The 23,613-nt window shown below is 40.4% G+C and overlaps 1 protein-coding gene across 1 annotated transcript in view; it reads right to left on the bottom strand.

Moving 5' to 3' along the window:
- Positions 1-23,613, bottom strand: part of LOC143004535 (protein diaphanous homolog 3-like) — a 115,097-nt gene that overhangs the window by 26,392 nt on the left and 65,092 nt on the right. Inside the window, exons 26-28 of the mRNA XM_076155498.1 lie at positions 18,870-19,005; positions 9,086-9,181; positions 8,573-8,635 (exon numbers count right to left, since the gene is read on the bottom strand). Of these exons, the coding sequence (XP_076011613.1) occupies positions 8,573-8,635; positions 9,086-9,181; positions 18,870-19,005 (295 nt within the window). The remainder of the gene's footprint in view (positions 1-8,572; positions 8,636-9,085; positions 9,182-18,869; positions 19,006-23,613) is intronic.

Below are 23,613 nucleotides of genomic sequence, written 5' to 3' on the forward strand. Positions count from 1 at the left end.
AAGGGACATGAGGAAAACATTTAGTGGATATGTATACGTATGCACGCTGTCAATACGTGTGCGGTGGAAGAAAATCAAGCGACTCAATTCAAGCAGCATTAAGAACCATCCTTCACTCTCTATAACACTGGAAGAAACATTATTATGAAAAGAACTCAGAAGAAGAGTGAGAGTAATGAGGTACACACAGCACTAAAGTAGTGACAACATAATAGTATCCCTGCACAGCCTGCTCTGTATTTTTGCAAGTATTAGGAAATGTATACTGAAGAAGAAAACAAGTAATTTTCTGTAATTTTGTCTGGCAAATGTGGAGTACTCCACGTCAAAATAAATGTTATAAATAACTGTGCGGTTAGCAGACGTGTTGCTGCATGATAAATAGGAAAGACAGGCATTGAACCATCTGTGGAAACATTCAGACAGCTTCTTTCGTTCCTTGTCTAACATTCCAATTATTTCAAAGTAGTCAATCTAATTACCTCCCCATTTAGAAAAATAATCAGGTTTATATACAAATCAAGAATAGCCACACACAGCATGGCCTGAACACCTAACCAATCAAGTCAAATGGATATGATTAATATGTTTTTCAATTAATAAAAACTGGCTGGTTCACTATTCTATCATTTAGTTTTCAGTAGATTATTGTGTAATTACTTAAAGTATTCATTATAGTCTGTCAATCAAGTTTGTGTTGAATTTGTTACCATTTCCGACCCCCCCATTAAGACTGTACTCCGACGTGATTAATTAATTATGGGATTAATTTGTCTTGTTTACAAAACTCTTTTTGTTGTCCTCCCCAATCTTTTCCTTCATTAACAGCAGGGAACAGAAAGTACTTAAAAGAAGGCAACAAATTGTTAAAAACAACACTTTAAAATCAAAGTCAATTCTGCTTCTGGAGCATCAGAGTGGAACTGGAAGGACACAAAGGTAAGTTAACTCTTAAACCAAGCTGCACAATGTGATTATTTTGGCCAATTGCTCCTAGGGGGCAGTGGATAAAAAAAGAAAAGAAAATCAATTAGGAATTGTAATCCTAACCTTTGAAGACTGTAAATCAATTCAGAAATCTGCCTAATCTGTTCTAGTATGATAATTCTGTTATTTTTTCTGCTCATTAAATATGTTATATTGACAGAATGGAAAACATGGAATACTGCCACAGGCACACAATGCAGCCAACTGCAGGTATTTAACATGCTAGGGATGAGGAAATGTTTCAACAAGCCTAATCTTCAATGATTTTTGTGAGCATTTTGGTTTTGGAGAAGGAGCAGCTTGCATGATTCACAATATGCAAGATTTTAAGGACATTTCACTCCACGGAGCTGAGAAAAGAATAGACTTACTCATTTATCCGTCTTTTGAAACATCTAAAGCTAAAGACACTATGGATGGCCTATTGCCAAGTGTTTCTAGTGTTACAGAAGATATCATAATGTCAAACCGTATGTAATCACCAGGTTTCCTCAAACTGCCGGAGTAAAAATAGTTACAACCTCATTATAATAGGGAAGAACAAATGATCCAAACAAACACTGTGAACAAACAACAGCCTCAGGTTCACACAACACACGGGTCAGTGTGGCACTAGGAGGTGAGCCAATATGAAGAGAGCGGTTCAAAGGAAATAACAAATTTTTTTAAGATCCACTTAAGATAAAGAAGCTGTCCGCTGCTTATGAAACAAAAGTTTGTCTGTCAAAATGCCCTATATCAGGTTTGTGTAAATGTGTGGCGATTTACCAGTAAGTAGCTTGAAGGCTCCAAAAAATGCTGAAGGAATAAACTACACATGCACTACAGCACTGAGTGTGTCTAGGCAGGATTTAAAAAAATGTCTATTTGTCCATGCCCTTTTCCAGCCAGCAGCAATTTCCTTTCCTGTACTCTTCTGCCCTGTCTGTACTTTATTGTGATGCTTAACAGTGAGTTTTGACATTCAGAAGGGCCCTGCCAAAGGACAGGCCAGTGGATGCAGTAGAAAAAGGAAGGCCTTAATGGGTTCAACTGGAATGGAAAGCATCTGCTACTCTCCACAGACTGGGAGAGGAAAATGTCAAGCACAGCTATTATAGAGCATGTAGCTGAATGAAAAACATTGCCAGACAATACACATGTACAGAGTACATCTCTAACTAATAAGGCATTCAATGGCAGTGAAAGCACACATTCACACAAAACATTCCAAAAGCACACTCAATGTATGCATCCACATGTCTGCATATCCAGTTGCAATATAGAAGCAACAAAGAATGCAAAAAACTGCAACAACATCCTGTTGCACATAATTCCATTTAAAACATAACCGAAAGCAAGAGTTCATTCCTCTTATATAAAGTCCCAGAGTGGGTTTTTCTTCATAGGATCACTTGAGCTTGTTTGCTAATTTGTGCCCTAGGGGATGGTAATCACAGCGTGTGCAAGGCTAATGAAGCTCTTTAGCCCAGAGGCCAGGGACACATTGAGGCCCTGAGCCTCAAGCCTCAAGCCACAAGTGCATGACTGTTTGTGCTTAAGCAAATGTGTATGAGTGAGATTATGTGGCTTTAAACCCAAACTCCACATTCTATGGAGAATCCAGTATCAAACGGATACTGCTGCCTCAGGGTAAGCCTTCCTCTCTCCATGTGGAAACTCCCCTCACTGCACTGAGCTTCTGGAACAGACAATGCAGACTGGCAGTGAAAATGATGAATGATGGATGAGACAAGGCAGTTAGGAAGAATTCGATCATTTTATCACCACAGACCAAAGTGATCCTGGGGATCATTGTTTGTTCTATTTCTGTATGGTGTATTATATACTGATACCTGGACTTTGGACTGTTTACAGATTGGGTATTACCGTAAAGTGAGTAGAATTCTAAACTATACATTCTCCCGTTAAATCACCTCTACCTGGATTATCTGCTATGTCTCCAAGTCAAGACAGTCTAGTATCAATCATAGCAATCGGTGCACACAGGGATATGGCCAGGGTGTGACCGGTTACAAATAGCCAAAGGCAAATGTCTAGACCGCCAAGTCCACCAAAAACACAAACAAATAAAGGAAATAGCACATGCTTAAAGAGACAGGAGTGACTCTAACCCACAGACAGACCGAAGTGCATCCCCTTGTAGAAGATATAGATAGAGAACACAGAAAGTATCCCTTCTGCGCCCAAAACAAAAGTGTAGGAACATTCCTTGGCTCCTCCTCTACCTCATGGCCATTTGAAAGCATTTTACATTGGCAAATGTGGGAGGACGGTGATTGTATGTGGCTAGATAAGACTGCTGTAAATTACTAAAGATAAAAATAAACTAAAGATTTAATTAGTGCGAAGCCATGGTGAAAATGACCTAATTTCTCACTGTATTATTCACCACATAACTACTTAAGAGCCTCGTCTAAATCAATGTATATACAAGGTTCAAATGAAGAGAAAATGGAGGGAGAAGGAGAAAGAGATTCCAACACATTTGAGATTTGAGAGGGAGAAAATACCTATCATATACCTAATATATAATACCTTTATTCTACCTTTCTTACACTTCTAAAATGAGGCTTAGACAAATAAGCAGAGCACAGATAAGTCCTCAAACGTCTCTTAAATAAAATCTCTGTCAAGTTGAAGCATAAGGTGTTTACCAGACAGTTAGATGGAGAGGATGGAAGAGAAGAGTTAGATGGAGAGGATGGAAGAGAAGATGGAGAGGAACTTAAAAGGGGTTTGAGCAGTGATCATAGATTGGCAGCTTCATCTACTGTTAGGGTCAAAGCAAGCGTGATCTGGCTGATTAGGGGTCACGGCTTGACATGCTGAACACCACATCCCATTTTACAATCCACAGCCTATATTACAGCCCAAATCGTGGGATGTAGACCAGAAGGACATACAGCAGAGTGCAAAGGTTATCAGTTTGAGACCGAGTTGAGCTCAGTGCCTCCACACGCATGTGTGAATGTTTACGTGCTGGTCAACGTTGGAGTATATGGAGCCTATGAAGACTACATTCATATAGGTACTGGTGACATAAGAAAGGGGTGTAATTATATGCATGTAAAAGTTAGGCAAAGAAAATGTATTATTACACAGTGACATCAACCCAATCTTATTTATATATAAGGACATTTTACCTTTTGACAATCCTTTTTTCCTGATTTCCACATTCCCCTGGAAACAAAATGTGTCTGAATACACACAAAGACATACAACTATATCAAACAACCCTTTTCTCCACACGTACAGCTTAACTACAGGACATTTCTCATTTTGTTTCATGATCTTGAATGTTATTGGAAAGGGGGACAGACCGCTTCATAATATTCGTCATCAAGTACCTTTTGTATTACACATATGACTGTCTTTGCAAATAAACTGATTCATCTAGCAGAGGCGGTAGAAACACGCCGCCTAAGGCTGAACAATCGATCAATGTTCTCCAGAAGCTTTGGTTACAATTCACAAGTCTCACTGCACAGACCTGCCCTTATCTTACTACACATTTTGCAAAGGTGCCCTCTTGCTCCATCTGTTTGAAACCTGTGTGCATAGACCCGAGCACACGTACAAACACACACCAACTGCAACACTTCAGATGGACAGACAATGGCAGGTCAAGGTGCATTTTCCCATCTGGAAATGCTTCTGTCTGTGAGAGCAGTGAACACTAATTACATCAAAGAAGTCCGCTGTTGAGAGAGACGAATAGACTCAAAATGTTAAGATGGATAAGAACACTAATACAGAGCGAATCACACCTGTACAAGTCGCTGACACAGAGCCACATTTGACCTTTGACTTTCGACATGGCCATCAGAGTTTAAACAGAAACACATCCTCTAAGCATGCATGTGTGAGTGAGTAAGCATGCGTTGAAAAGAGTGAAAATTCAATGTTTAGGAACAGAGGCTCTATGGCAATAATACGTCAGGTTATTGAAAAGTGCACAAGCTGTATGTGATATGTGGATGATGCATTGTGAGCGAATGTCAAGGAATCAGCAAGTTTGACAGTCAAACTTTTGAGAATCTGACATAGATAGCATAGATTTGAACAGATCTGGTGAAGAGATGTCTCCTTCTCTTTCTGTCTTGGGCTTGCTGGTATGTTTTAATAATCCCCAGTTTTTCTGCTTATGTCATGTCTTTGGGGAAGCAGCAAGGGATGAGATAGGGCAGATAAAACAAAATCAAGTCAAAGAGTAAATTGAGAAACTTTGGCATGACGGGAGGCTTCCTCTTATGACTGACACTGATATGATGAGGCAGAAATATGAAAGCGGAATCCAAAGCCACAGACCATCTGCAGGTTAGCCTGCAGTTCAATTCACATTTAATAGCCAATGAGATGCCCAATCAATAACACAAGCATCTAAAACAAATCCCTAAGGCTCCAGAAGCTACAGCCTGACTGCCTCATTATTACAAACGACTCGCATGCAAAGATGGGAGGAAATTTCTCTGGCTTTCATTTCAACTTCACTCACCAATTGCATCTGAATGCTGTTCTGCAGAGCAACCTGTGAAAGACACTGGAGGCTGAGTCTCACATGAAGCCTATGCCATTTAAAGTGTTCACTGCACAGCTGTCTGTGTGAACCACAAACTCAAGACTAAAGGGGAAAAAATTACAAACGCAGCAAAAAGGGACACAAAGTCAACTCAGCATAAGTTATTGAAACTTCAGTCAAGCTGAGCTGAAAAGGAAAAAATAAGTCTACTCCTTTCATTAGATGCGGTGCTTTGAAACCACTTGAAATTACCTTTACGTCAATTTCAAGCTCTAGTTCAGAGCTGTATCACACAGAAAAGACAGAGGCATTCACAGTACCTCCCCAATAAGCCGCTTTCTTCCCACCATTATCATCCATACACACAAAAGCAAACACACACACTGTATACTGAATTCCTGGATAGCTTGTGCTATCTTAAATACTTGTAATATGGAAGTACATGCACTTTGTCTCACACTCAAAATATTAACATAAAAAATAAGTATTGCTATACAGTGGCGAGAGCTTGGATAGAGGGCTAAAATGACCAGTGAGTGCCCGGAGAGTTGTTTCTAGCATAACCCAGTTAAAAAAGCTATGGCTCCCTCATAGATTCAAAAGTCCCCTACACCTGTGTACCTAACCACCACCAATCCATCATTTTGTGGAGTCCAGTCCAATTGGAGTTGAGGAGCCCCAGAGCCCCACAGCCTTATCCTAACCCGAGCCACAGCCACCACAAAGCCTGCTTACCTTCATCCTCTGGAGTCTGTGTGTTTGCCATAAGACCAAGCTAAACACCTTGGCTGCTGGCTCTTGTTTACGTGAGCTGAGCCAAGTATATCGTAGGGGAGGAGATGTGAGGAGAGATAGAAAAAGGTGAGAAAAGTACTGGGAACATGCCAGGCCAGGACTATGGCATGGACTACAGTGTGAAAGGAGAAACAGAGAAAGAATTGGGGCAGCACATAGTAGTGTATGTCTATGTGTAAGCAGCAGGGTGAAATATGCCCATTTTTATGACCATTTTGTCTGTCATAACCATCTGATATTTTGTAGTCATGGGAACTGAAACGATTATGTTTGTTTTGTCCCTGTAGACAACAAACTGGTGAACCTGAGTCACCCTTGGTACAAACGCCTAATGGCACTGCACATGTACAGGTTGACCATTGAAACCCTTCACCCTCCACCATCACTAATTACACTATCTTCTGGCACAGATGTTTCTATTTTAATTCTGTTTGCAGCTCCACCTGCGTGCAACAACACCCCTGAGATCAATTATAACCGGGTATTTAAAAACTGTAGGAAAAGGAGGTGGTTGGATAATGTTAGTGAAAGCAGCTGTTTTAGTATTTGAGCAGCTGACTAAACTTCATCACCTCCCAACTAAACACAGAGCATCCTGCGAGTTTCACTCTCTACTGTGACTGAACCCAGGACAATTAAGGCTTGTATCTCCATAGGAGAGAGGGAAAGAAGCAAAGCATACGTGAAGCCAGACAAAGTCGAGAGACTCCATCCCAATAACAAGCAATTATGTTTAGGGAAGGTCTTTGTCAGACCAGGGGAGGTAAGAAGAAGACGATGGGGATATGGGATTGTAGGGAAATGAGGAAGGGTGTTATTTCGGAGGCAGATGGCAGAGAGGGGGAAATTAAGATGAATGGGCACTGAGAGGGCTGAGCTTGTGCTGGGGCTGGGCAGAGAAAAGTAATTAGCTGTGTTTGCTCTGGGAGGTTGGCAGTGAGTATGATGCCTGCAGTGACAAGCTAAAGCCTTGAGCTTTATTAGTCAACGAGGCCATGAATGAGGCTGCCAGCAGGGGGCAGCTGGCCAGCAACCTCCCAGGACCTTTGTTTTTGTCCAGCACATCATGAGGTCTTTTCAAGCAGAAACAAAGAGCTGCACTTCCTGAATGTACTCTGGACCCCCATTTGTTTTGCTCTCATCCCCTAATAATATGACATACCCCTCCCATGCCCCACACCCACCCGACACACTATCTCAGTCTCAATTCTCTGAATCTTTTCTCCCCTATTATCCCTTAGTTTCACCCTGTCCAACTGGCTTGCTTTCTTCCTCACGTCATTTCTCTCCAGTCCTCACGCACCAGCCACCTCTATCTGTCTCTTTCCTCCCACCCTGTACATCAGCCTCCCCCTTGTGCCTTTCCAATCTAATTTCAGATAAGTCATAGGAGAACAACAGAACAAAGCCCTTTATCATTGCCATCAATGATGTGGGTGGATTGAGAGTGAATAAGTTTATTCATGTGTGCCTGTACTCAGGCCACTCGGATTCCAATTACACCTAATAAGAGGCAATGTAGTAACGGCGTAATTATTTTGTGCAACAGTGGAGATTGTAAAATACATTTGACATTTGAGAAGAATGTCATCGTTTCTCCTAGCAACAGCCAAAAGCGTAACATTTGTTTACAGCTATCCACTGTTCACTCAGTTGAAGTCATACATATACTCACACGCATACACGCAGGCACGCCAGACACACACACACACACACACACACACACACACACACACGCATGTACATGGTGAATGAGTCTGCCCCTTTAAACTTTGAAACAAAGTGTTTCAAAATGTTAACGCTTGTCACCTATGCTAAAAGGGGCTTTTATCTAGTCTGAAGGGCATCTGTGCCAAGTAATTGTGCCATATGAAGGCCAAAAGACCTCAGTGCATTATGCTTCACCACTCTTCCAAGGCCAAACAAATAAAAAAAAGGAAAAGACACTACACTGAAAAGCAACTCCAAAAAAAGCAGAAGGCCACACTCTTCACCCAATTTCATCCCTGCTCCTCTTAGAATAGGCTCCTGCCACAAACAGAAATTATTTTTGCAGTGGGTTTAGACACTTGTAGAGAACAGAGTACAGGAGGTCACAAAAATACAAAAGGCCAGATGAAAAGGTCAGTGGACACACACACAAAAGCAGGACATATAAACTGTCAAGGAGAATTTGCACTGACATGCAAGAAATGGTTAAGCCTGGTAAAGGTAAAGCGTAGCATGCTTTTTGCTTTTAGCTTTGTAAATGTTTGATTTTTGCTTTACCACGGTAAACAGGTCTGAGAACCTGGCGGTAGGAGCTGGGGCTGATGGTCTGTAGCTGGTTATCTGTAGGGAGAGCAGTGGAATCAAAATGTTCACCAGCTGAAGAAAAAACTGTGAAGGGAGCATTATATTGAGATGTAGCTCACTAAGATGAACCACTTGTATGGTTTAGAGCACAGCTGTCAATACAAAACTTACTTTATAACTGAATATTAAAAAAGCAAAGTCCAAAATGAAGAGGAATAAAATCCAGACAACTTCCAAAATGCAGTAGCTAAGTTATTAATAAGTATTTGCTCTTTTTACTTCACATGCCAAGTTAATGGAGCCAAGATATGAATTCACTTAGTTGTGTACACAAGATAAATGTATTCTGTTGTCAGAGTAAAATTATTCCACTGATTGTTTCAGGTTCAACTGGAGTTTGATTTGAATGTTGTAATGATATGTCTCTTTGTTTTTCTGGTGTTTCTGTTTTTTCAAGCAGGTGTGACTCGGGGATATGAGACTCACCTCTGGGTCTTGGTGCTCTCCTCCTGCGGTCTCTGAATGCGGCTCCTGACTGTAGAGCTTCCAACAAACTATCCATCACGCCTGTCTCATCATTCTCTGAAAAACAAAGAAAAAGGATGAGGATGTCTTGCAAGACAAAAGAGAGATAAAGACAGAAAGAAAAAAACACTGTGTGAATTCCTTTTAGTCGTGAGGGTCGTAACAATTGGATACACGCAACATCAGGGTACTGTGTTACAAAGAACACAGGGAATTGAAAGCAGGATCCTGTCACGTCCATTTATTATTTCACATTATATTATCTTTCCACATATATCCCCTATATGTTGGGTTTCAGAATACAGATAATACTGTCAACCATGCACAGCATTTTAGTCTTCTGCCATCTACTGTGCTAACCCATTCTGTTGAGTCCTCTTAAGTGTGTGAACTGTTTTGATGTCAAGATGGTAAATACAGTTGGAAATATGAGATGCCTTCAAACTGAACTTTGTGCAGTGAGCCTTAGGGTCTGAAGTGTCAAATATCTCTGGAAAGTGTTGAGGTTGTTAAAGAAATCATGGAAGCTACTGACCTTATTAAAAAGTCCTATATATGATAAAGGAAAATAAACTGTCAAGATAAGTGAGAACACTCAAGCCTGGCAAAAAGCCTTTCATAATATTGACTAGGAAATACTCATGACAAAGCCAATTAAACCCCTGCTTTGTTGATGCAAGGAAAGGAAACGTCCAGAGACGGAATTGAAAAGCTTAGCATGACATTTAAATGATGCCCCGACTTGATAAAACTGGAAACTGGGCCCTGACACTTGAGAAAAAAATGATGGCCCTGGCTCTGTTTTGCAGTGAAAGCAGTGGGTGGGAGTGATAATGGATAGCAGGTTAAGGGAGTGTTCAGGGACATTTGCTCCAACATGTCAATAAAATGTATGCTGTGGTTGTCATGTTAAAATGAACGCATGTATGTTGTTGAACACTGCATCATGTCGGGTATAAACTAAGAAGTCTAAACCAAACACGCAGACTCTAAACACTTACTGGGTTACATTTTAGGGTATTAACTAAAACAACTAGTGATTAACCAAGTGTTATCTTATCTTCAATCTGTTTTTTTGATGAGACAGAATTCAGCATGCTATGTGCAGAAGGGAAGGGTGAAGTAGAATACAAGTCAGAGGAGATTGGTGATTAAGCGTTATTTGCCCAGCCAGTCACATTACTTGTCTTAATGCCTTAAACCACCCATAATTTTTGACAGCAGCACATCAACAAGTCCACATCAGAGTACTATTCGCTCTGTGTGTAATTCCATGTGCAGCAAATCTCATTCACATTCAGTGTACAGTACTATTAGTGATTAAGAGGATAAACTATCATGACCATGACTACAGCATACATGGTACTCATTCAACACTGCTGATAAACTGCCACATAGAGTAAGTTCTGCCAGCTGTGCAGGGAATTGGTTCATTTACATTGAAAAATTGTGGACATCAATAACCAAGTGTTGAGACGTGACTGGGGCATGAAGCAGAGGAAAAAACAGGCAAAACACAAAGTTCAGCCCCCAATAATTCCTATCACTCTTCCTCAACTTGTCACTGCTTTCCCCTTATTTTTGTAAACAGCCCTCAACTGCTCATTGACCTCAACGGAGGCCAAGCTATACCATCAGCAATGGTGTGACTGTCGGATCCAACAGCTGATTTAGTGGAGGAGAGGAGGACATTGCTCTGATCAAGGCTATCTGTGTTTTTCTCACTCCTTTTACTTAATCTGACAGCACCCTGTGGAGCTGTGTCCTGCCATACTTAAAGTGTAAATATCGCAGGACAGAAGAAAGATGAAGTTGATATGCAGACTTTGCTATTTTTGAAAGACCTATTCTGTTATATATTGTATTTTGTTGTATTTGCATGCATAATCAGAAGCTAGAATTAGTGATTCAATGATAAACAATGCAATGCGCTGCTGTTGTCTCATCCTATAGCATCTATGGAATGAAATGCTGCAGATCTACATCCATTTAGATGTAAATGAGGGTTGAAAAGCCATTAAAAAACACCTTTCAACATGATTCAGTTAAGAAAAGCACAGTCACTAACTACAGCCTAAAATATAGCAACTATTACAGTAAAGGTACCCTTTAAAATTGATTTCCATTACCATTAAAAAAAGACACGACGAGACAAAACTGTAGCATATAGAGAAGCTATTGCCCACACAGTACTCACAGATTTTGACTGAATGGAAATGCAGGAAATTGAAAGAAAAAATATAACTAGAAAAAAACACCTAAAAATGATTCTCTAAATAAAGTGTGTAGGTACATGCTTTATGGAATGCTACAGGTAGAATATATGTGTGGGGATGAAATGGTTTTGAATTTACAATAAAGGAAAACAGTGAACACATGGTTGGTGCTGCCCCTACAGGTGCCTTCAACAAACCAGTGTTGAATTGATCTTTGCGTGACAGCTATCAGATCAGCTGTAGGGGCCATTGAATTATCCACTTTAAAACGAAAGAGTGTTAAACAGAATACTGATAATTCTCGCTCTAGGCTCCCCTAAAAGCCTTCCCTCTCTTTGATCCCCCCTTCGTGCATTTCAGGATTGTGATATAAATAAAAAACAAAAAAATTGGTCTGGACAGAGGAGTGGGGAGAGGAGGAGGCACGAGAAACACACTCAATAAGGTTAAATGCATTTAACACGCAACTGGGATTAAAGGCAAAATGTGATTTAGCCATAATACCTTCATGGAATTAACAAAAGTGTGCTGATCGCATTTCTTTGAATTAATGTTAAGTGCCAAGGGTTAAGGCTGAATGTCAAGAAACAGGAACCAAATCAGGCAGTATTAATGTTTTATTCACATCTTTGAATTATGACTGGGTTCACCGTCAGTAACAGTTAACCTCTCCAGTTTTATGCAAAGGGTCTAATCTGGCCACTTCATTCACACTAACAGGGAGGAGGAAACATCTTTCCTTAACACTCAAAAACAGAGCTTTTCAGAAATGTACCACTCAGCAAATCAATCTGAAGTTACCGGCTCATCATTTTAGAGTGGAAAGAGAAGATGAACCATTGTGAAGACCCTGACACTGATAGGTGATGGACAACGGCACCAGCTATTTGCCATTTTGATTATCCAACCTGTATAAATATGACATAGGCAGGTAGCCTAGGATAGCCGTTAGTTGTTGTCTAATCGTGCAAATTCCATTGTCATATGTGGTTGCTGCTCTTTCTGTGTCACACAATGTCTACTGGTTGGATACTCGAATTGCACCTACTGTGAAGAAAACATTGCTGTGACTATTTTCCTCCCTTATTTCTCATTTTTTTCCACAGTGGTGCCAATCTGCTGCAGCCACCAAATAATTCACGATGCAGGATAAAGCCTGCTCTCCCTTTTGCTCAACTGTTTATTATATTAGGCTCACCTGATCCGTCAGGTGCCTTCGTGCTCTCCTCTCTTTCAATCTGTGTGACTCCTTTATGACCCCTTCAGCTAGTGTAGTCATGCTGCACCATGGGCCTGCTAACTGAACACTGCATCAAATTTTCCTTGATGTATTCCATGCAGCATGTTCAGCTTGATGGAACACAGCAAATACTGTCAATCAACTCAGTAAACCCCTGACTCTACTCTGAAGCCCCTGCATTGAGGGTCTCCTGGGTGGTGAGTTGTGGTTGCACAAAAACTGTAAGCCAAGCTACCGCTGCATACACACAGAGAGTGGATGTATCATGGCCCACTTCCTTGCCTGCCTGCCTGCTGCTGCTGCTGTGTGTGTGTGTGTTGTGCTTTTCAATCCCAACAGTTGCACTACTGCTCTGGTTGATACGTGCCTAGTTCTTCATCATTACGCAGAGCACAGAGGCAGCAAGCATTTCAGAGGAAAACCAACGCTCCTCGACATCCAAATATGTCTCCACTGCTGTGGCAATTTATCACAGGCAGTAAGCTTTACACTCTCCACAACACACACACACACACACACACACACACACACACACACACACACACACACACACACACACACACACACACACACACACACACACACACACACACACACACACACACACACACACACACACACACACACACACACACACACAAAACACAGATAGTACACAGAAAACGAGCAAAAAAGTAGCAGATCAATCTATTGCAACCTGCAGTGTGTGCCTTCATGTGTAGTACTCCGTTTGACTCCAACCCACAAGAACATAAAACACTCCTTGAGTCTCAGGAGGGAGGGGAAAAAAACGAAACAGACTCAGATCTCCCGACTCAGGATTATATGGGAGCAAAAACAGTCCAATTTTACACATCAATCACAGCACCTCAGACAGGCCGAGACAGAAAAAAGCTTTACAGAATACAGACTAGAGGTGCTTTCAGACAGCATAACATTGAAAATCATAACACATATTTATATAGTCACATCCACGGGCCCACAAACTTGGAGGGGGAAAAAAGAGAGATCACAGGCATATTGAATGGATAGTAATGGAGCAAGAGCACGTGGCAGTGCAATGTTACTCAAGCCAGTAGATATAAAAATGGTCGAAATCAGTCATTCTGCTTGTAAAGTTGGTGTTATAGGTGGCTATAGAGATATAAGATAAGAGTGGTATTCCAGCTTTGGCATACCAACCAAGTAGTGCTCTGATGTGCGCAATGCACCTGCCTGTTCTGTTCTGCTGCATCTCAGACCACAGTGCTAGTCATGCACAGGCAGGTGTTATAATGTGCACAGAGAATCACAGCTTTATCTTGGCTTTAACTCAATTGAATTTAAATACCCTCATGAGCCGGTCTAGGCTTTAGTGACATCTCTTTAAGAGAGTGAATGCTTTGTGTTCACATCTTTGTGATTGCTTCTCAAAAGTCAACTTCTACTCCCAAATTTCAGCAGTGACAGAAAGTGGCAACTGAGGGGAATGTGCACCGCTGTGAAGTACTCTGACATGTCTGTCCTCTTCTTTAGAAAAGCAGTACAAAACAGGAGGAAGAAGAAGAAGAGGAAAAACAAAAGCAGAGGGGCGTTTTATCAATGACAGAACTGAACAAACAACACTCCGAGTGGAATCAAGAGTGAGTGAACCTCCACCTCTGAGAGAAGGCAGTAGTTATCCTTATGTCTGCAGTGAAACTTCAATCACCATCTATTTAATCAGAGCCCATTCAGAGTGGCATTTTCCATTGTCTGGACAAACACCCTGTCTGTGTGTCGATGTCTACCCTCTATTCAGACCTGGGCTAATGCCTCCAGCCACTTTACTCAACAGGATGTGGCTGTTATCATCAGGACAATGACCCAGTTGTAGCAGTGTGTTACAGAGGTGGGCCAGAGCAAGGCAAGACATAGGGTCAATTGGGCTGGGATTGAAAAGCTATGGACAGAAAATGACGTGCCCGAGTAAAATACATGCTGGCTGACTAGTGTGGTGCCTTAGGTACTTTGGAAACCTAAAGGGCGCCTTTTATACGTAAAGATTCTGCTTCTCTATCACCGATGAAACTAATCACAAAGGATGTGATGCTCTTAATATCGCTTATACTCAGCTCCATTATTAATGAGTTTCTGGACTATAGACACTCAGGTTACATGTTTTCTTAATCATATTGAAGTTTTGTATAGTTTGTCATACACACTGGCAGAAAGAAAACCAAAGATTCAAAGATCCTCTGAGGATCCCTGAATTTCCTCCTTGACTTAACAGTTATGTCATAAAATTAGTAAGGTGCTGTAAACTATGCTGTAGGATTCGGGCATGCAAGGAGATTTTCTTTAATGAAGTCATTTACGCTTGCTGTGCTCTTTTAAATCACATGACCTTCAGAGTAAAATGCATTTCAATCAGCAATCAAAATGAAGAGTGGTCAATCACACTGTAAAGGAAAGGTAGAAAAAAAAAAGCAGCAGCAATTGAAATCAGTACTAGAAAACCTGGTCTATGTATTATGAATGATGAAAAAGAACAGGAGGGATTTTTGCCCTATATCACAGTGGCCACCCAAGAACGTAGTGGCTACCAGCAAAGATGTACAAGATGTGATGTTGCATCTGGGAGGCAGTAGCTCAGTGGGTAGAGCTTCCACTTGGGAACCGGAGGGTCGCCTGCCGAGGTGCCCATGAGCAAGGCACCGAACCCTCAATTGCTCCCCCCTCTGCGAAGGGTGGTAATGTAATATAATGTAAGTTGCTTTGGATAAAAGCGTCTGCCAAAATGATCGTAATGTAATGTAATCTTGCACAGGTTAAAGGAATGAAAAGGAAATAAATGGACTCATTCCATTTACATTTCATCGATGTACGTAATTGGTACAATGCTTGACACAAGTGGTGTAAATGGTGGTTGTGAAAATATTACATTATTTTAAAATGGTCACGGACATTAACGCACTTCAGTTACAGCAAAAGATAACTGCTGAATAATATTTGAGGAAAATGAAAATGCTTGTTACATTCGATCAATCTATCAATCTTTCCTTTTCTGAATTTATTCCCTTCAGTAGTTCTTACTTAGATAGTAAAGCAAGTGAGTTTTATCGGTTTCTTGAGGCGCCGCTTTCCCGCTTGCAATCGCTTTGCAGAGTGGTTCGTTTCAGATGGGTTGATTTGGTCCATTGTGCTATTGCGGTGTTCACATATACCCAAACAAACCAATCTAGGTCTGAATACAGCTTTATTTTTAGATGTCACTATTGTTAATAAAAACTGCAGAAATGTTGTTAAGTTTTATACTATCAAATCCTTCATTTATGCCACAAAATGCATAATTAAAACCATTTGGTTGCCAAAATGAAATTGGTACAAAATTATTATCATCAACATCTACCGCGCAGCATGATCACAGTTCAGCTGTGGTTACAAAGTCAACAGCTGGTGTTTGCAGCGTGGCACTTCATGTTGCTGTGCCACAGTTTGTGTGGCTAAGTGAGTCATGCAATAAATTGAAAATAGGGGTTTAGTTTATGAACTTTCTTTTGGCCGTTAATTTTGCTGGATCAATATTTCTTTTCATTTCGTCATTACTTTACCTTTGTATGTCTTCTTTACCCTGAATTAGTAGATGTACCATAATATTCTGAGAGTTTTCATATTAACGCTGTTACTTTTATTTGAATAGAACCTTAGAATAGCAAATATGAGGCAATCATGTTGAAAGCATTTTCCTTGTAGTCCTTGATCATAAGCTGTAACTGGATTTCATAAAACATCACCATGCAAAAATCCTTACAACAGGCCTGCAGTAGTTTTTTCCCAATTGTATAATTAGTGTTAGGGGTCCCTCCTGTGTCTTTTGCTGAGCTATCTTTACTAATCTACAACCTTCTATTGGATTGTACAGGTGTATCCAATAAAGTGACCACTGAGTGTTTAACATAAAATCCCTGTTATTCATCACGCATGACTCTTAGCTACCTAAGAAAGACACGTTTGTCACACAAGCTTTTTTTCTCCACAGATTCTCTCTTGTGCCTCTAACCGTCACATGATTTTAGCATCTTTGCATACAGGGGTGCATCTGTAGCTGTTCCACTATTTGACATCTTAATAGTTCATCGCTTGTAGCCATGTAGGGAATGTTAAATAAAGCTCTCATGTGTAATTTGTCGCTCTACCAACATTCCTGCTCCGGGCCTACCCTGGGAGTTAATGCAAAAGATTTGTCATACACAGTGTAAGCACCGCTAGGGGGGGAGGAAAAACACCTTTTCAATATGAATTTCAATCTCCATAGGGCTCCATGCAAATGCACGCAAGCTGAGTCTCACACTACCAGAATGTAGAGTGCAAATGATGGAAACAGGCTGCATACTGTATTATTCTGAAGGTAGAAGCCACTTCGGTGGAAGGTAAAGAAAGGAAATAAGGAGGGAAAGGAGAGAAGCTCACAATTTTCGGAATGTATATGTAGGTGAAATAAATGCTCCTGTAGCAACAAAAGAAGAAAAGAAAGCCTAACTTCCATTTTGATCATTTTCTTCGTGAATTCCTCAATCTTTCTACCCCTGTCTCTCATTGCCGAGCCCTTCAGCATAATGTGGATATGCATTCTCTCTGGGGCTTTTTAGGAAATTGATGGATAACCAGATCATTACAGAGAAAATATCCATTGAGGACAATCCCGCCTGACAAACACCGAGAAAGCTTTTTAGTTAATAAATAGGCTGTTGAGCAAGACAGCGAGAGAAAGTTAGACAGGATAAACAGACAGACCTATCAACTGAGACAAAGACGAGAAAACCCCGTCCTGGGTTGGCAACACAATGCAGAATTTCAACCACTTCTTCGTTTAATCCCAACTCTCTGAGTTTATGTTTGTGTGTGTGTGTGCACATCTGAAATATAAATCACATCTTGAAGTTGTCATTGAGTTTGTTTTAACCTAATTTGAGCGTATCTAAATAAATTTGAAGCTCTAGGCAAATTTATACAAGCCTTTCTGACTAAATCTGGCTTAGGTTTATACAAATTATTTTCAACATTTCAAAACTACTTTTCTGAAATGGAAAACTTTGCTTTGAAAGAGTACCAAACAAAAACCCAGACAGAAACAAATCTGTCCAAGCTGACAACCTAAACCAGTTACACAACCGAGCATGTCAAAACCAGATTAAATTCATAAAAGTGCATACATATACATGGATTTCCTTTCCATATGTACACAGTAGGCACATGTAAAGTCATGCCAACACCCATCCACATACATAAACTTCACTAAATAAATAAACTAGAGAAAACACACATACACACATGTCTCAGCAGCAGCAGATTGGCAGATTGGTAGGGTACATCAGTTTGAGGGCTTTGTTGGTGCTGTGTTTCCGGATAGCAATAACACAACCCGATGCTGGATACACATATAGATATATTATAGATTATAGATAATAATGTTTTCCTCTGGATCGTTACAATGCCCAAAGTAGGCTTTTGGCCTGGGTGGAGCATGGTGGTCCTCAACTTGCCCTCTTAAGTCATGTTAGCTAGATGTGTGGCTGGTACTGCCAAGCCGAATTGCATTGCCAGACTTGGTTTTTGGCAGTGGACATAGGTCTGGACACTGCACTGTTGAAAAAGTTGCTGGCATTAGCTGTGCTCCAAAGGGAAAAAACAACAGGCAGTTGGCACCAGCTGCTCTGGCATGACGAACATTCATTTCTTCATAGCTAAGTCTGAACCTGATTGGTGAACAGAGTTAGTTTTGTCTAACTTATCTCTAAGGGGCCACAATGATGGTGAATTATAGAAGTACACACAATCACCCGACTCTCGATACTGGTAGCCTACAAGATAATACTGCAGTTTGTGTTTCTGTGTATCTGTACAGCATATAGGCAAACGTTCACCCATAGGAATGTTGGATGCCTGTCACTTAACAGCATTAAAATTGTAGTAATGTAGTGAGACCTTTGTTCATAAGCTGTCCAGTATTCAATACAATTTAAGTAGTGTTGACAAAAACAGGCATATAGCACACATTTGGCATTAGGTTGCTCTCATTTATATTACCCTGTATGGTTAAAAGAGAAAAGAGAAAAAATAACTAAACGTGATGTGTCAAACAGGTCCAGTGACATAAATACTTAAATGCTAGTTTTTAAGTGAAATTCCTTTCAGCAGTACAAACCATGTGCGTAAATGTTTTTGAGTGATCCTATTCAGAGTTTGTGCCTAAATTGATTCAGTGCACAGCTGAGTGTAAATGCCAAACCAAAGCATTGGTGGGCAAAGCAGAATGAACAATTTCTACCTGCATTGACTTCCAGCAACCTCTTCTTTTTCTGCTGTCTCTCCTGCTTTTCACGTTCAGCCTTCTCCTTCGCTGCCCGTGCTCTCCTCAGTTTCTCCTCTGATTCCCTCCTCCTCAGGTTCTCCTTTAGTGCTTGCTGTGGGGTAGAGAGAGAGAGGGAGGCAAAGATTTGAAGAGAGATTTCTAAGTGGGGTTAATTACAAGAGTGCTGGGTCTGTCAAAGGCAGAGCCAGCTGTCAAACTCTACAGACATCATCAGCCAACACCATTAAAGTCAATGATGCTTTTCAGGTGCTTTGCCATTTTGGTCTCCACAAACACCTGGGACTTCAGACAACTGAGATTGTGAAGGATAATACGATGACATAAAACATTAACTAGAGGTTGGGTAATACAAAAAACACCTCTGGTTAATTACTCCCTCCACTCCCTCCTTATGGGTGCTGCTCTATAGGAGGCTAAAGCATTAGCTGTGGCCCTGTAGAAAAATACTCTTTGAAAGGTTTTGACTGCTGAGTCAAGTACCATTTCTATTGAATAGCTGGGATAATTTTAGTTGTCTTTGTCCACATACATTTCACGATCTTCAGGTGGAAAAGAACCAATCTACCAGACAAACTTTCCACTAGAATCTCTAAGTGAAAAGTAAAGATGACCGAGTAATATGATAATAAAGCTGTCATTTACTTAAGAGATTAGAACTGTGACTGTAATGGTAATGCTTTTAATCCTCAGGCTGGACTTACTTCCTTACCTTGTAATGTACAAATTCTGAACCTTTTTTTTTAATCTGAAGCTTAGAGACAAATAAATGTAGATGGATGTTTGGAGTCTAGATGATAGTGCATTTACCTCAAAAATGTTCCATCAAGAAATAACAGTTTCTGCTTATTCAGGGTCTCTACCAACTAAACTTTCCACTTGACTAGACAAATACACGCCATGTGAAACAATAACCATGCAGAGTATCCATACGTTTTTAAGAATAAACCTCTCTGATTGTCCTGTATGTCCAAAGCAGCATTCCTTCAGGTAGGCTTAGGCTAAACATAGTGAATAGCATTCACCTTACACTTTTTATTCCATGTTTGCTGTCAACCAAAGTGTCAAGTGATAATCAACCCCTGCAGGTATAGGCTCCATGGTCTCTGTGCCAAGGGGCTGTTAATCTCACACAATGGTGTCGATGACTTGATAATGCCCTTGCTGAGGGACAGGCAGTTTATGATTTAATAGAGAGCTAGTTTGATTGCCACCCTGATCAATAGCCAGTCACTTCAAGGAGGAGAGCCTGGGCGCTTAACAAACACCCAACTCCTCCCTATCTTCCCTCCTCTCACATCATTCACACACCTGCTTGACAGGAAGGTCAATAGAAGAGTGTTCAGCCATCAATGAACATGAATGGATGTGCCCACAAACATAACAATAAGGAGAAAGCTACAACACGGTAATTGAATACAACTGACCACTGTTGAAAGTTAAATAAGCATTTTCAAATCGAAATTTGACAAAATATAAATTGATAATAAAAAACAGTGCATGTATAGAGACACATTTGCCTAAGCACACCTGCAGCATATCTGACCTCACTCCAATAAAAAAACAAAACACTGCTGAATTATCACAGGGTTCCAGAATATTTTCCATTTTAAAATTTTAAACATTTGGCTGATATTTTTAAGAATAATAAAAATAATAATTTGTATTAATTTCACAGCCAAAGTACTTAACATGCAACTGAGAAAAAAAAACGTAAAAAGGTGACTAATGAAAAGCCTGCCAAAACTGACGTGTCTTTCTAAGATAGAGGTAGCAAAAAGTACTTAGCAATAATGGGTCTGTCTGAGAATGGGAAAGATGTGATTCAGAGTGGAGAAGGGACCATGTGAAAGGGGAAAAAAGGACAACAAGTAGTAACAATCTGTCCCATGACGTCGAGGTCCTGCTCACATCCCTTCAAGCATCACCTGATCTGTACAATAGAGATTGAAGAGTATTGCAGGAGGACAGATAACAGGAAGATAGAGACTCAAATGAAAGCTGCATGGAAGCTCTATTTTTAAATGACACCAACTCATCTCCAAACTAACCTATTATTTGATGGAATGACTATAGTGGTTGCTCATGGCAACTAATGAAATGTTAAACCATCCAATCTTCTAAATTATAGTCACAGAATGAAATAAAGAAGAGAAGAAAGCAAGTGGGATTGAGTGATAAGTAAGGAACTTCATGTTACATGTACATGCCTCACATGAGTTTATTCTGACATTTCTTGCCATGAAGCAAGCAAAAAAAGCTAGTTAGTGTAGTTTGTAAAACATAAACTTACTATTATCTCAAAAAGCAAGGTTAAAAGAGCAAGAGTGATCCATGAGTCTGTACACCTAAATTACATATTATTCTGAACTGTGAAACCTACCGCTAACATCAGCTAGAGAAAGCGACGAGTAGTCAATAACAGGTCAATACAACAAGTGGAACAGTTTAGAAAAGGATCACTCTTACACTGCACAAAAAGAAGAGGAAAGGACAAAATAAGCTGAGGAACATTACACCAAGAAACCCCAGAGTCAGAAGAATAATTTATATAATTACTGTCAATCTCCCCCAGCAATATCACCAATCAATTATTTAAGAAAAAGAGCAAAAGCAAGGACATAAACTGAGTACAATTTTGTATGGAACACAAGGAATATTTAGATTATGTTCTAAAATGAAAGAGTATACTAATTGCGTCGACTAAAAATATATTGTTTTCTAAGGATTGTGAAGGAGAAGCGGGAAGAAAAGTCATGCAACGCGCTCTGAGGAGATTGCCCTCTGCTCTCCTCCATCACTACAGGTCTGCTACCCCCCCCATCTCTTCCTGGATGTCCGCCATTAGACACGCTCAATTGGATTCCTGTCAGATATGCGCCCTCGCCCTGGGTCTCCTTCCTACGGGTGACTGAGCACGCCATGTGTGCAAGTGTGTGTATGTACTGTATTTGTGTGTGAGAATCCTAAGCAACTTTCTGAAGATTATCAACACAAAATGATTGTCAACACACACACGCACACACACACACACACACACACGCTCACACACACACACGCTCACACGCTCACACGCTCGCTCACACACACACACACACACACACACACACACACACACACACACACACACACACACACACACACACACACACACACACACACACACACACACACACACACACACACACACACACACACACACACACACTTCAGAGCCCCTTCTTGCGCCAGGCGAAGGTCCAGAGAGAGCATGCTCCTATTAGCATGGGCCTTGGCGCAGCAGGCCAAATGCTGACACATATTTGACCGCAAGGTTACGGCACTGAGATTTACTGTATGTCTACGTTACCTGACCTAGCCTTGACTTCTCTCAGAGATGTGTCTGCGTGATGTGGCCATTTCAATGGATTGCTGAGAGGGTAAGCTGCTTACCTTGACCTATCAGAGGGAATAAATAGCTACCTTGGGAGTTTTGACCATATAATGCTAGTCTTTATAACACTTCACATGGTCACCTTTCAGTGGAAGAGTCATTATTGTACAAGGCTGGTTAGACCACAAACACAACTAATGTCTACACCATGAAGTTGATAAGAAAGGAGAGTTAAAACTGATGCTGCCTAACGATTCTGTCCCAATATATAGCATAGTAAAAAAAACAAGCTAAACAAACCATGGATTACTTCCGACTGTTCCTCTTACTCGCACTCAACTACTTACTCGCACTCAACTACTTCCTACTTCCGCATTTGGTTCAACTTTCAGACAACACTCCAATATTAACATGCTGAGAATCCTCAGGACATGATTGCTATGACTTTTGGAATTCACATCTTTCATACCCCATTCAAATGTCATCAAATGTTCTTAGTTTTCACAGTTTTTCAAAAATATTTGGTTTAAAATACTCACAATACATACAAAGTTTGGTCCTCTTTCAGAATACGTCATCTGTTAAACTGTAATGTGTAGTTTTTATATGCCTTTAGGCGACAACTGGTCCTGAGTTTTCCTCATCTGGCCCAATGTTCAGATACAGTATGTTAATAGTGATTAGTAATGTACTTAATGTTGCTGATGTGAAATCAACTACAAGGAAAAGACTAACTGACTGATCTAAAGAGATACAGAAAGTGGGAGGGTGAAAAAGAGGGGTGGGATGAACGCAAAATTGAAACTTAATTTCATTGTGGTCCTTATTTCATTGCAGTTAGTTACCAAAGCAGCACATAAACCACTGAATCATGAATAACTGTATCCTCAAGAGGCATCCAATCTGTTAAATTACAGACAGAGAATGAGAAAAATAAAATGGAAGAACAAGTGTACTGACACATAACACATTTTCAATAAAGTGCAATTAAGTCATTTCAGGTTACAAGTAAACCGCTGTGATGGATGTTTTTTATGAACTTCTAGTCAAAACCCCTGTTTTGTTGCTATCAAGGCATCTCATTAAATTGTCAACACCAATTAGTGAAACAGCATTTAAACCTAAGTGCATTACAAGAGGCAAGCAAACACATCTCCAAAATCAAACCAAACACACAGAGAGCAATCTAGTTAGAGTTGATACCGGCGTAGGTTTCAGAAGTCTCTCCAAAATTGACTCATGATGAGCCCATATCTTTGGTACAAGTAAAACAAGATGCCTTGTGGATATACAATATAAAGGACAACAACGCTGGGAGTGGATCAAGTC

The sequence above is a fragment of the Genypterus blacodes genome, unplaced genomic scaffold, assembly GCF_046128005.1.
Source record: "Genypterus blacodes isolate CSIRO-AG114 ecotype Tasmania unplaced genomic scaffold, CSIRO-AGI_Gbla_v1 ptg000067l_1, whole genome shotgun sequence".
Taxonomy (NCBI): domain Eukaryota; kingdom Metazoa; phylum Chordata; class Actinopteri; order Ophidiiformes; family Ophidiidae; genus Genypterus; species Genypterus blacodes.